The sequence below is a fragment of the Giraffa tippelskirchi genome, chromosome 3 (genome assembly GCF_054371585.1).
Source record: "Giraffa tippelskirchi isolate mGirTip1 chromosome 3, T2T-mGirTip1v1.2.pri, whole genome shotgun sequence".
NCBI classification, from domain to species: domain Eukaryota; kingdom Metazoa; phylum Chordata; class Mammalia; order Artiodactyla; family Giraffidae; genus Giraffa; species Giraffa tippelskirchi.
Genome location: NC_137277.1, coordinates 6,238,936 through 6,252,762, shown reverse-complemented (window position 1 = coordinate 6,252,762; position 13,827 = coordinate 6,238,936). Strand labels below are relative to the sequence as shown.

General features: G+C 51.3%; 1 protein-coding gene and 1 non-coding gene across 6 annotated transcripts in view; both read right to left on the bottom strand.

Annotated features, from left to right (window-relative positions):
• The window catches only part of DNAI2 (dynein axonemal intermediate chain 2), a 29,014-nt gene that overhangs the window by 2,171 nt on the left and 13,016 nt on the right, over positions 1-13,827 (bottom strand). For all 5 annotated transcript variants that reach the window (XM_081584835.1, XM_081584834.1, XM_081584832.1 and 2 more), the window contains 8 exons: positions 13,677-13,819; positions 12,645-12,758; positions 7,967-8,106; positions 6,592-6,714; positions 3,705-3,928; positions 1,844-1,979; positions 1,099-1,245; positions 49-276 (listed from right to left, as the gene is read on the bottom strand). In XM_081584835.1, coding sequence (XP_081440961.1) covers positions 49-276; positions 1,099-1,245; positions 1,844-1,979; positions 3,705-3,928; positions 6,592-6,714; positions 7,967-8,106; positions 12,645-12,758; positions 13,677-13,819 — 1,255 coding nt within the window. The remainder of the gene's footprint in view (positions 1-48; positions 277-1,098; positions 1,246-1,843; positions 1,980-3,704; positions 3,929-6,591; positions 6,715-7,966; positions 8,107-12,644; positions 12,759-13,676; positions 13,820-13,827) is intronic.
• TRNAE-CUC (transfer RNA glutamic acid (anticodon CUC)) lies at positions 3,442-3,514 on the bottom strand. The gene has a single exon. It is a non-coding gene; the product is annotated as a tRNA-Glu (tRNA).

The following is a 13,827-nucleotide window of genomic DNA, read 5'->3' as shown; positions in this document are numbered from 1 at the left end:
GTCTCCCTCCTGGCCGCCCCGCCCCTAGCCCCCGCGTGAGGCCCCTACAGGTTTGGGCTTCTTCTTCATGGCTTCCGCCTCCTTCCTCTTCAGCTCCGTGAAGATGATGTCAAAGAACTCCTCCTCGGCCTTGGTGACCAGCTCCTCCAGGTTCAAGACGGGCGGCTCGTCCCTTGGCTCGTCGTCCCGGCCCTCGGCCTTGCCCTTCTCCTTCAGGCGCATCTCACGGTGCCTGGCCTCCAGGATCTTCTCCCGCCGCGTCTCGCGCTCGAATATCTGGGGCACAGGGATGGGGAGGAGGTGGGAGCGGCAGGTGGGCGGCCCCGGCTCCCGGCCCGGGGGCCAGGCGGGCTCCCCTCACTCTGCTCAAGGCAGCCCCACAGAGCCCCGCTCCGGGCTGATGGCAAGAAAGCGGGGGCTAAATACTGGGGCTGGCAGGAGGGGAGCAGGGATGCCAAGTCACGCAGTTCCAAGGAGTTCCAAGACCCTGACGCCGGTGTGAAGCATGCCCTCTGGGGGTGTGCAAGGCAGCATCCCTGGGCCCCCGGAGGACCAGCTCAGTGGTGGACCGCACGCTCAGGCGGAGCCAGGAGATTCTCCCGGGGTCTCAGCACCAGGGCTTTTCAACCCCTCTGGGTGCCCCATAGTTCTGGGGAGGCGTCTCCAGGGCTCCCAGCCAGGGTGACAGATCTCAGCCCCCCAGCTGCCCTTTCCCCCAAGCAGTCCCTTCCAGCTGCTTCTCTATTGGCATCAGCTAAGCCTTTCTCAGACAGGCTCTGCGCTCCAAATGTATAATGTTTACAACTAGACAAAACGACCAAGTCACACCGCTTGAATCTGCAGCCGAAGAACATAGAAGCCTGGAGAAGTCAAGAGACTTGCCCAGGGTCGCTCGGCTACAAGCAGTGAAGCCTGGGGGAGTTCAGACACGGCCAACACCCATTTCTCAGGCCCGTTCCCAGACCCACCCCCTAAATGTCCACCCACTTCCCAGGAGGCGGTGGAAGCGCGTCTGCCCTTCGCTGACCAGCCTGCTCAGCCGGGGGTCAGGCCAGGACTGGAGCCGGTGTGCCCACCTCGCTGGGGCCCCACACCTACCGAGGAAGCCGTGTTCTTCTCATTTCTCTGGAGGGTGCACAGCCCGTTTGAGACCTCCAGCAGCGTGGTCGTCCCCAGCTGGGAGCCGCAGGCAATGAAGCACCCATTGTCTTGCACCCGGAGGCAGAAGAGGGCTTCATCACTGACCTGTTGGAGGCCGGGCAGACCCGGGGGAACCACGTCACCCTCTGCTCATCTGGTCATCTGGTTCTTGGGGAGGCTTAGGCAGGCAGCCCCATTCAAACACCCCTGGGGACTTCCCCGACCGAGGGGGACCCCAGCCTCAACCCACAGGAGGGTGTCCACATGCTAAGGTCGGCTACAAGACCCTTCACTCCAACCTCATCTCCCACCTTACCCTGCCCACCACACCCACCCCTTCAGTCCAGCCTCACTTTCTTTCCTTTTTTTTTTATGGCCACACAGATAGGCATGTGGATCTTAGTTTCCTGACCAGGGATCAAACCTGTGCCTCCTGCAGTGGAGGGCAGAGCCTTAACCACTGGACTGCCAGGGAAGTCCCTCCAGCAACCCTTTCATTCTGCAGTTTCCCCAGCCCCTCTCTTTCCTACGGCCCCAGCCTGCAGGTCTCTGCTCCGCCTCTGCTGATAAGATAAGGCTGGCTCAGCTGGGAGGGTCAGCCGCCGGGAGCTGGCGCCCAGGCTTCAGAAGGAACAGGCCTGGCGAGAGGAAAGGCCAGGCCTCTGCGAGAGCATGGATGCACCGGGTGGGGGGTGCACATGACCTTCAGGCTGAGGGCGGGGTCGCACTGCTTGAACACAAAGTCCCAGATGTCCAAGGTCCCGTCCATCTTGGTGGTGAAGAAAACCGCCGGCCTCACGGGGCTCCAGGCGCCATCAGTGAGATAGGCCATGTGGTACCTGTAGGGAGCCAGGACCTCCAGTCGGGGACCATGGTGGGATTGGGACGCAGGGAGAGCCTGCTGAGCTGAGGTCCTGCTCATCCAGCCCCTCCCTGGCCCTGGGGCTCAGCCTGGTCAGGAAGCTCTTCCTGCTGTCTGACTTCCAGCCAGCCAGCCTCACCACCCACAGTTCACAGTTTGCATTATAAAGGGCTCTGGTGTTTCTCTATAACTAACTCAAGGGCAGAGCCTGGGCCTGGTCCCCCAGCAATGAGACTCACTTGAAAAGGAGTCGGAGGAAGGAAAATTTGCCCAGAAGAGTTCACGCTATTCAGATGAAGAGAGGGCTACACTGCCTACTCGATTTAACCTCACGCTATTCAGATGAAGAGAGGGCTACACTGCCTACTCGATTTAACCTCAATTTTCAGAGATTTCTACTGCAAAAAATGAAACTGGACCCTTATGTTATATACAAAATTGAACTCACAATGAACTAAAGACTTAAGCATATGATCTGAAACCATAAAGCTTCTAGAAGAAAACGTAGAGGAAAAGTTCCTTGACAATGGCCTTGGCAATGAATTTTTGGATTTGGTACCAAAAGCATAAGCAACAAAAGCAAAAATAAGTACATGAGAATGTATCTACTTAAAAACCTTCTGCAGAGCAAAGGAAACAGTCAATAGAAAGAAAGGGCAACCTAAGGAAAGGGGGAAAATATTTGCAACCAGGTATTTGATAAAGGTTTAATATCCCAAATATATAAGGAACTCATATAACTCAATGGCACAACCAAACCAAACCAAACCAAACCAAACAACCCAATTAAAAAAGCAGGCAAAGGACCTGGACAGACATTTCTCCAAAGAAGACAAACAAATGGTAACAGGTACGTGAAAAGATGCTCAACATCGCTAATCATCAGAGGAAGATAACCAGAACCACAGTGAGATATGACCTCACACCTGTGAGGAAGGCTAGATTATTAGAGAACGCAAAGATGAATGTGGGTGAGGATGTGGAGAAACGAGAACCCTTGGGTACCGTTCATGGGAATGCAAATTGCTGCAACCACCATGGAAAACAGTATGAAAGGTCCTCAATCCCGTTTCCGGTTTTTTTTTTTTTTTGGCTGCGAAGCATGTGGATCTTAATTCCCTGACCAGGGATCGAACTCACACCCCCTGCACTGAAAGCACAGAGTCTTAATCACTGGACTGCCAGGGAAGCCCCCTGTTTCTGGGTCTTTATCCAGAGGAATTAAAGTCAGGATCTTTAAGAGATACCTGCCCCCCTTTCCATGTTCACTGCAGCATTATTCACAATTGTCAATATATGGAAACAACCTCACTGTCCATCAATAGATGAACGGGCAGTTTGAAGCTTATTCCTTTCTTTTTTTAAAAAAGATATTTATTTGGCTGGACCAGGTCTTAGTTGTAGTATGAGGACTCTTAGTCGTGGCATGTGGGATCTAGTTCCCTGACCAGGGATTGAACCTGGGCCCCCTGCATTGAGAGTGCAGAGTCTTAGCCACTGGACCACCAGGGAAGTCCGCTTATTCCTTTCTGAAGTCACTGAATCGAGCTATTTCCTAGCATAAGCTTGGGTGTTTGGAGAGAAACGTTTTCTCCGTTTTTATGGGTGGAGGCACAGAGGCTCAGAACCCACCTGGGCTGGGCTGGACCCCTCTGTCCCGTCCGGCCCCAGCACCCCTCTCCTGCCCCAATCTTCCCCTCACTTGGTCCACATGATGGACGACTCCCGGCTGTCCTCTGACCAGATGCGGGCTGTCCAGTCGCCGACGGTCAGGAAGTTCTTTGGGTAGAACGGGTTTCTCTGCACGGCGTAGATGGGGCCATGGTGGCCTGAGAATGTACACACGATCTTCTCGGCCGGCGTCTTGCCCTTGCGGTTGCAGGAGATGACGACGCCTTGCTCGGTGCCCACCATGAACTTGGTCGGCTGTGGAGGGGGTGACGCGTGAGTGGACGGCTCCATGAAACGTCAGCTCAGGGTTAAGCTGGCAGGCAGAGTGGCTTTCAGGAGTCAGAGTGGTGGGACCAGCGGGGTGGGGGCCCAAAGATGCCGAAAGTGCCTTGCCTTTTAAGCCTCTGCTTGAGCTGGGCCCCTCTTCCTTTGGGGGGCTGCTCCCACTCTTAATTAGCTTGATCAGATCCCACCCTTCTTTAGCACCCGCTCAAGGGTGATGAAGCCCCCCCCCCACCAGTCATCTGTTCCCTAGAGTTGCATCACCAGCCCTTCATGCAGCATCATGTGTGCACTAAGAATTTTGCCAAAAAAAGATCCTGAATGTCTGTTTATACATAAAGTAAATGACTGAATGAATAATGTGACCCATGAGTCTAGAAGAGCCCCCTCCAGCCTCCAGCTACTGCTCACTGCAAACCTGGGCTTCATTGTATACCCATGTCCCATGATTGTTGCTGGAGTTTTCTGTTTGCTTTTTGCTTTGTTTTTTAAAATGTATTTGGCTGTGCCAGCTCTTCGTTGGGGCATCCGGGATCTAGTTCCCTAACTATCGATTGAGCCTAGGCCTCTGCATTGGGAGTTCAGAGTCTTAGTCACTGGACCACCAGGGAAGTCCCTCCATAGCATCTTTACTCACAACAGCTAAGAGGCAAAAGCCACTCAAGTGTCCATATGAATGGATAAACAAAATGTGGTCTGTTCATGTGTGTGTATGTTAGTTGCTCAGACGTGTCAGACTTTGTGACCCCATGGACTGTACCAGCCAGGCTCCTCTGTCCATGGAATTCTCCAGGCAAGAATACTGGAGTGGGTAGCCACTCCCTTCTCCAGGGAGTCTTCCTGATTCAGGAATTGAACCCGGGTGCAGATTCTTTACCATCTGAGCCACCAGGGAACCCCAGGTTATTCATACAATGTGATATTATTTGGCCTAGAAATAGCTGATTCCAGGACAGAACCTTTTTCTGAGTCCTCCCCACAGTGACCAGGGCTTGGGGGTGGGGGGTGTTCAGTAAAGTTGTCCACCTCCCCCACCACATTCATCCCCCAGCTTGGGGTGGGGGAGGTACTCCCAGGGCAAGGGTTAGGCCAGATCACGTCTGCCTCCTAAGGGCCTGAGAATGATGTCGTCCTGGAAGCAAACCAGTGATGATTCCAGGACAGGGTCAGGCCAGGAGCCGTCTGGGAAGGTCATTTTATTACTTTGGAGGGAATCTTCATTTGAGCTTCCCGAAGCCTCCCTCCCTGGACACATCCACATGACTGCTTTGCTATTTCTTCTTTTAAAAAAAAATTTTTTTTTTATTTTTTATTTTTGGCTGTGCTGAGTCTTCATTGTGACTTGGGTTTTTCTCTGGTTGTGGCGATTGTGGCCTACTCTTAATTATGGTGCGTGGGCTTCTCAGCGCAGTGGCGTCTCTTGTGGTGGAACGTGGGCTCCGGGGCACGTGGGCTTCAGCAGTTGCAGCTCCCAGGCTCTGGAGCGCAGGCCAATCATTGTGATACCCGGGCTTAGCTGCTCTGAGGCATGTGGGATCTTCCCAGATCAGGGATCGAACCTGAGTCTCCTGCATTGGCAGGCGGATTCTTTACCACTGAGCCACCAGGGAAGCCACTATTTCTTATTTATTTTTGTTCTATGTTTTAAGATTATTTATTTGGCTGTGTCGGGTCTTAGTTGCAGCCCTCAGGCTCAGTAGTTGTGGTGTGTGGGCTTAGTTGCCTTGTGGCATATTGGATCTTAGTTCTTGGACCAGGGATCAAACCTGTGTCTCCTGCATTAGAAGGTGGATTCTTAACCACTGGATCACCAGGGAAGCCCTCCGCTTTGCAGTCTCTTTACTGCTCCTTCTTAGTTACTAAATGCCATCATAGGTCTGTGATCAGTTTGCCCAGAGCCTCCTCTGATCTCATTTTCCTCTCCAACACCTCTTCTTTCCCCCCAGGGGGTGAGCTGCCAGCCCAGGATCGCACATAAGGACATGCTGCTGCTGCTTCTAAGCCGCTTCAGTCGTGCCCGACTCTGTGCGACCCATAGACGGCAGCCCACCAGGCTCCCCCATCCCTGGGATTCTCCAGGCAAGAACACTGGAGTGGGTTGTCATTTCCTTCTCTAATGCATGAAAGTGAAAAGTGAAAGTGAAGTCGCTCAGTAGTGTCCGACTCTTAGCGACCCCATGGACTGTAGCCCACTAGGCCCCTCCATCCATGGGATTCTCCAGGCAAGAGCACTGGAGTGGGCTGCCATTGCCTTCTCCGCATAAGGACAAGAAGCAGGGACAAAGGCAGAGCCTGGCATCTGAATGCTAGTCCTGGACAGAGCTCTTCCTATAGAATGGAGCGTCTCTGGAATCCCGTGCAGTCAGAAAGCTTGCCTTCTTTCTGATCCGCCGGACACTCGCCGAACGGTGACTCAGTGAATTCAAGGGGCTTTCTGCCTCTACTGTGCTGCCCCCTGCTGGAAAGTGGTTGCAAAGCCCACACAGGTCTAGGAGGACCACAAGAGAATGGTCCAGATCACAAGGTTAAGAAGGAACCTGGGGCCCGCGAGCCCCTGATACAGTAGCCACGGGCCTGCCCTCGGCCCCGGCTGCCCTGGCCACGGAAGGCGGGAAGGGAGAGGAGGGGACACCCACCAGAGTGGACTCGAACTCCAGGGAGATGGCCCCCAAGGCGTTCTCCAGCTGCTCCTTTTTGGTGACGTCCATGACGACGACCTCCGTGGGCTCGCTCAACTTCCGGATGTCCCACCACATGACCTGTTGGGAGGAGGGGCCGACTTTGAGGGCTGGAGTCCCGCAATTCTTACCCCCTCCACCTTCCTGGGGCCAGACAGCGGGTGTCTGACACCCAGCAACCGGGGGAACAGGCGTGCTTTGAGAATTGCTCCTCTGGTCCATAGTCCCGGCTGACCATCAGTCCTGGGCAAGCTCCCTAAAATCCAGAAGCAGGGGGCCTCACCACAGACCTACTGAGTGAAAACTGCCAGGTGTGGGCCCTGGAGTCTGTATTCTTAAAGACCCCTCACAATATGGCAATATATAGCAACATTCAAAACACACATATGCTTTGACCCAGAAATTCCACTGCCAGGAATGTACGCTTCATGTGTATGCAGTAATCTATATGCAAATACACTCTGTGCAGAAAAACAAGTATCGAATATTAACGCATATATATGGAATCTAGAAAAAAAATGGTACAGATGAGCCTATTTGAAGGGTAGGAACAGAGATGCAAGCATAGAGAAGGAACGTGTGGGCATTGGCAGGGAAGGGGAGGATGGGACAAATTGGGACAGTAGGATTGACATAAATACACTGCCATGTGTAAACTAGATCGCCAGTGGGAACCTGCCAAATAGCACAGGAAGCTCAGCGTGGTGCTGTGATGACTTAGATGGGTGAGCTGGAGGGAGGCTCAAGAGGGAGAGGATATATGTATCCACATGGCTGATTCACATTGTTGTACAGCAGAAGCTAACATCCCATTGTAAAGCAATTATACTCCAATAAAAAAATTCAACCCCTCCAACACACTCTTGGCTACATTTCTGGTAACTACAAAATATTAAAATCCACTTAAATAAATTACAGCATATCCATAATTTATTAAGTCCTTAACAGGCGGGGGGCAGCCCTTTATGAAATATAAAATCATCTTTGAGACACGCCGAATGAAAAACATCAATGTGCAAGGTGGGCAGGAAGAGTGTAAAGACCCACACGTCTGCTTTGTATGCGGACACTGAGTCTGGAGGCAGACGGAGAGGCTGATGTAAGTGGGCGCCACAGGAAGGGGGACTGGGAGGCCTGAAGGCAGAGGCGGGAGGACAGGCTCCGCAGCCTGCCCTCCTGTACCTTTAGGCTTGTGTTCCACAGGCATCTATTACCTTCTGCTCGATTTCACAATGACAGGCAAAAGGCAACGCTCTTAGGCGATCCCCACGGGGGACCGTGTGACTGCTGCCGCTCCCCACTCCCTGCCCCTCCAGCACCTGGCTGCTTGTACCTGCCCGTCTGTGGACGCCGAGAAACACTCCGTGCCAGTCTTCGACTGCAGCCAGATGGTGCCGTACACAGGGTCTCGGTGGCTGAACTCGATGGTGGACAGCTCGGCCACCAGGCTGCCCTTCCGCGTGTCCCAGCAGGCTGGCGGGGAAGGAGATGAGGGGATGGGTGCTGGGGGCACAGGCTTCCTATCTTAGCCCAGGGAGCATGGGATTGGGGGATGCTGCTTGTCTTGGTTTGACAGGTATGGTTTTTTTTTTTTAAGAATCAGGGCTAAGTTCAAACCAGGCTGAGTTTCCTACCAGCCCCTGAAGCTCACTTCATTCATTCCATTGGGGGCCCTAACATGTGGTGAGCATCACGCTGGGCCCTGGGGAAGCCACTGGGACTCAGACAGGCACAGTCCTTGGGAGATAGGAAGGGAAATCTGCCAAGTTACAGCCCGTACTGTGATTGCTCCAGAGGAAGACACAGGGGGGCAGTCAGGGAAGGCTTCCTGGAGGAAGTGAGGAGGAACTAAGATCGAGGAGGAGCTTCAGGATGGAGTGAGGAAGGGAAAGAGAGAGGAGCACCTCCATCCTGGGGAAGGTAAGAACACTTCGGCAAATCTCTCCTGTTGTATCCATTCATTTCCTTTTCGCCTCTGTACCTCTGCTGCTGATGATCGGAAGAGAAACTCAGAGGGGGATTTATCCTTTCTTTGGATTCATCATTAAGACTTCATCTCTTCTGCTTTACCAAGAAAGACTCAAAGTTTATCTATATATATTTTTCTGTCCTGATGGATTCTGTCTTCATTTTCCCACGAGCGTACAGTGAGGACCCGCCCTGTTACTCAGAGCTGTTTCTAGGAAAGCTGGTTTTGTAATACAACAACAGAAGTCCACGATCCATAAATCTCGATTTATGGAATCCAAGTCTAAGAAATTTGGCCCTGCACCAGTCTGGCCCAGAAACGGGTTTTCTTAGCTCAGTTTGCTCTGTTCCGGCAAAGCAGTGCTCGAGGGCAGGTCTCACTGTGTCTTTCTCTTAGACAGCAAAGCCCCAGAGCCTGGGCTGGTCTGGGCTGGCAGGGAAAACCGCTGAAAGGGGTTATGAGTGATGAGCGAGGCAGGGCTCCTGAATAAACCATGGCCAAGTGACTCTGTTTCTGTCTTTCAGAGCGCTAGCACCCAGATAAAGTCCCAGGGAGATTTATGGGCTTCCCAGGTGGTGCTGGTGGTAAAGAATCCTCCTGCCAGTGCAGGACATATAAGAGATTCGGGTCCGACCCCTGGGTCAGGAAGATCCCCTGGAGGAGGGCACGGCAACTCACTCGAGTATTCTTGCCTGGAGAATCCCACGGACAGAGGAGCCTGGCGGGCTACAGTCTATGGGGTCACAAAGAGTCGGACACGACTGAGCGACTAACACTTTCACTCGATGGGAGCCTGCTTCTATTTCATCACAGAGGAGCTCCCTGGAGCGGGGGCAGCAGGTCTAAGAGGGAGGTCAGTGGTCTCAGGAGGCCAGGAGGCATCCTGACCACAGAGAGTTTCTGAGAAGTTTCCCAGCCATGCTGGCTCCTATTCCTGGAGGGAAGGGGAACCCTCTTTATGCCTGGTTGAGTCCGGCTTGGGGTGCAAACAGGAGGATTAAGTGTTTGGCTACTTCAAGGCCAGGGGTGGCCGGTAGGCAGGAAACTTCAGGGCCACGTGGACAGGTTTCTTCTGAGCTCACAGGTGATCTAAACATCAGTTTTCTGGGTGTCCCACCAACAAAAATGGGAGAACAAGGACCTCTGAGAATTCTCTCTTCCATAAAGGCCATGAGAATGTTGGCAAAATCGATGGTCAGAATCAACTTTTTCAGAGCTCTGGAAATTAGCCAAAGGCTGGGAGCAAATCAGAGTGTTTATTCAAGAAAAATAGCCGAATCTTGATAAGAACCGTAAGTTTTGTTGCATTTTGGCTTGCCCCAGTTAAGACGCTATAATCTCCGGTTCTATGATAGCCTTGAAAAATAACACTCTGCCTTCCTGTTAAAAACCCAATATCTTGGCAGCCACAGGATGGAGCAGAATGGAGCTGGACCTCTTTCAAAGTCTCCTATTCAAAGAGTTGTCACTGCTTGACCTGTCTGGTGGTTCCCTAGAAGACCCCCTCCTCGTTTGCAAAGTTGTCTGTATTCAGCTTGACTCAGAGCTTTGCCCAGTGAAAAGGGTCTTTTTAACAAGTCTGTCTTGAAAATAATTAAAATTTCAGGCAACTGATTAACTTTGCAGTGTCCAGAAGGGGTAGATAACAAGTGGGGCAAACAATAGGCTAACCAAAAAGCTTCAAAGGAAAAGCTGGAGAGTGAGATGTCCATAGGGGTTTTGAAAAGCTCTGATGTATTCCCAGGACACGAGAAGGTCCCAGGGCTGTGTGCACACTTTTGTTGTTGTTGTTCAGTCATGTCTGACTCTTTGCGACCCCGTGAACTGCAGCACACCAGGCTTCACTGTCCTTCACTGTTTCCCAGAGTTTGCTTAAACTCATGTCCATTGAGTTTGGCATTGGCATCGCCATGCCATCCAACCATCTCATCCTCTATCGTCCCCTTCTCCTCCCGCCCTCAATCTTTCCCAGCATCAGGGTCTTTTCCAATGAGTCGGGTGTTCACATCAGGTGGCCCAAGTACTGGAAAGAACTGAGAAGGGCCTAAGCTCTCACCTCTGGCTGACCTGGAGGCTCGGTGCAGTGGCTAAGGCAGAACTGACCACTGCCCGGCTATGTGTTAAAAGTATGCTCAAACATGCACTTGGAGGCCTCCAGGAAAGTCTGCAAAATGTATTGGCTTTAGATGGCAACAAGCAGAAAATATTCATCTCAAGTGCACATGGAATATTCTCCAGGATAGATCCCTTAAAACCAGTCTCGATAGATTTTTAAAGATTGAAATCATGAAAGATATCTTTTCTTACCATAATAGAATAAAATTAGAAACACCAGTAACTGAAAGAAAAGTGGAAAGTTTACAAATATATAGAAAGCAAACAACATACTTCTAAATAACCCATGGGTCAAAGGAGAAATCAAAGGGGAATTAGAAAATATAAAATGCATGAATATGGAAACACAACATACCAAAACTCAGATGTAGTTAAACAGTGCTTAGAGGGAAATTCGTAGCTTTAAACATCTGTATTTTTAAAAATCTCAAATTGATAATCTAATCTTCTACTTTAAGAAATTTAGAAAAAGAAGAACAAGTTAAACCCAAAGTAAGCAGAAGGAAGGAAATAATAAAGATTAGGGTGGAAATAAATGAAATGGAGAATAAAAGCCAACGTAGAAACATCAATAAAATAAAATATAAAGTTGGCTCTTTGAAAAGAAAGCAAAATTTACCAACCTCTCGCTAGACTGACCAAGTGAAAAAGAAAGAACACTCAAATTACTAAAATCAGGAAAGAAATAGGAGACATTACTGCCAACCTTACAGAAATGAAATGACTCTAAGAGAATGAATAATTATATGTCAACAAATAAGATTACTTAGATGAAATGGAAAAATTCAAGAAAAACAAACTATCAAAACTGATTCAAGAAGAAATAGAAAATATGAGAAGACCTGTAACACATAAAGAGGTTGAATTTTCTATTCTAAAACCACCAATAAGGAAAATCCTTGGACCAGATGACTTCATTGGTGAATTCTACCAAATATTTAAGGAAAAATGAATATCGACTCTTCACAATCACTTTCAAGAAGAGAAAAAAAGAAGAGGAAGAACCACTCCTCCATTCACTCTGTATGACTGGTATCACTCACACCCATTGCCATACACAGGGGCTTCCCAGGTGGCGTTAGTGGTAAAGAACCCACCTGCCAATGCAGGAGACACAAGAGATACGACTCTAACTCTGGGCTGGGAAGATCCCCTGGAGAAGGAAATGGCAACGGGCTCCAGCATTCTTGCCTGGAGAATCCCATGGACAGAGGAGCCTAAAGAGCTATAGTCCGTGAAGTCGCAGAGTCGGACACGACTGAGTGACTCAGCGCACATTACCCGCCATGTCATATAGGTTCTCCTGGCCGCCTCTCCGGAGATGGAGCTCCCCAGTGATCTCACCATCCATCTGCCTCTAGTTGCCTTAGCCTGGCTCAGGGGGTGCTGTGTGCTTAGTCGTGCCTGACTCTTTGCAACCCCACGGACCCCATGGACTGTAGCCTGCCAGGCGCCTCTGTCCATGGACTTCCCCAGGCAAGAACACTGGAGTGGGTTGCCATGCCCTCTTCCAGGGGATCTTCCCGACCCAGGGATCGAACCCACATCTCTCCCATTGCAGGTGGATTCTTGACCGTCTGAGCCACCAGGGAAGCCCTAGTTCACAGTAAACGTTCCTTGACTTTACTTGACCTATACTTTTTCTTAACTTTTAATTTTGAACTAACTTCAGACTCACTTGAACTTTTACAGCTGAAGACACTGATGAGGCAGCAGCAAAACTTGTCTTACCTTGACGCCTGAAAGATGCAGGAAGTATCCCCCACCCCCGACTTTGTCCTCCACAGCGAGCCTGGTCTGGCAGGTGGACCCTGGCAGGTGGACCCTGGCCAGACCGCGGTGGAGCCTCGCTGCCTCAGAGCCCGGGGGAAGTTGGGCTGGCACCTGGTTAAGCACCCGGGTGGTGGTCGGGGAAGTCCTTCCTTACCGATCTGCCCGTTGTAGCAGCCTGCCAGGAGCACGTGGGAATCTTTGGGGTTATACTCCAAGGTGACAAGAGGAGAAGATGGCTTTAGGGTGATTTCTGGCCTGTTGGGGTTTTCTATAAGGCAGAACAAAAAATATATATACTACCAGATCTGGAAAGAAAAGAACAGAGTCAAACAGTTCAACCCCTTGTCTACATGGGGGGTGGGGGGCAAAGCTAGGAAGCCCCTCTCCAGGCTGCAACCTCTGGTCCTCAGTGACCAGCCTCTAGCCCTAGAGGCTCTTCTACAGATGTTATTTTTTGGGAATCGTGTGTGTGTGTGTGTGTGTGTGTGTGTGTGTGTGTGACTGTCATTCTAATCCATTTCCCAGGTTGGTATAAAATGAGGTTTTGACCCTAAGGCTTTTACAAAACGCTAACTCTCCCCTGATTTGTGTGAACCAGTTGCCCTGTCTGTACAGCAGGGAGAATGATGGAAGGACAGTAATGTCAGCCCACGGGACGGCAGTAAGAGTTTGCTGAGCAGCTCAAGAGTGGCAAGTGCTCAGCTCCGTGCTCGGCACCCACACCGCTACTAAGAGCTGATGTTTATTTTCACAGTGATAGCACCGGGCGACGTCATTGGAGCCCCCCATCACCTCCCATCTGCCAGGCTCTGCCTTTGGAGTGAGCCCCTTTGTCAACAGTGGTTCCTGCTCCCAAGTGGACACACTACCCTACTGGCCATGAATTAGGGACAAGTGCCTGGACAGCCCCCTTGGGTCCCTTCTCAGTCTGCTGGGGACTCTCCAATACACTCTTCAGGGACCCAGAGTTGGGACTCCATGGGGTCTGGTCTTGAATGCCCTGATTAAAGATCCAGAAATGAAGGGAGTTCCTGCTTCTGCTTCGCTTGACTGCACCTGAACCCAGACAACCCCAGCGGGGGACCAGCCCCCTGACAGGCCCGCTGCTTCCACCTCCCCCGTGCTTTCGTCGGCCTCTGCCTGGCTCCCTCTCCTCCCCGGGTCACCGGTCCCCCCTGCGCCTCACCCAGATCCCAGATGTACGATTCGTTGCTCATGCCTTCGGGCGCCCGTTGAAAGTTCAAGCAAGAATATGCCACTGCCAACTTCCTGTTGCCATCAGGATGCCAGGAGATGTGTGTGGCTGGCCGCTTAATTTCCTGGGGGTCCCTTTAGAG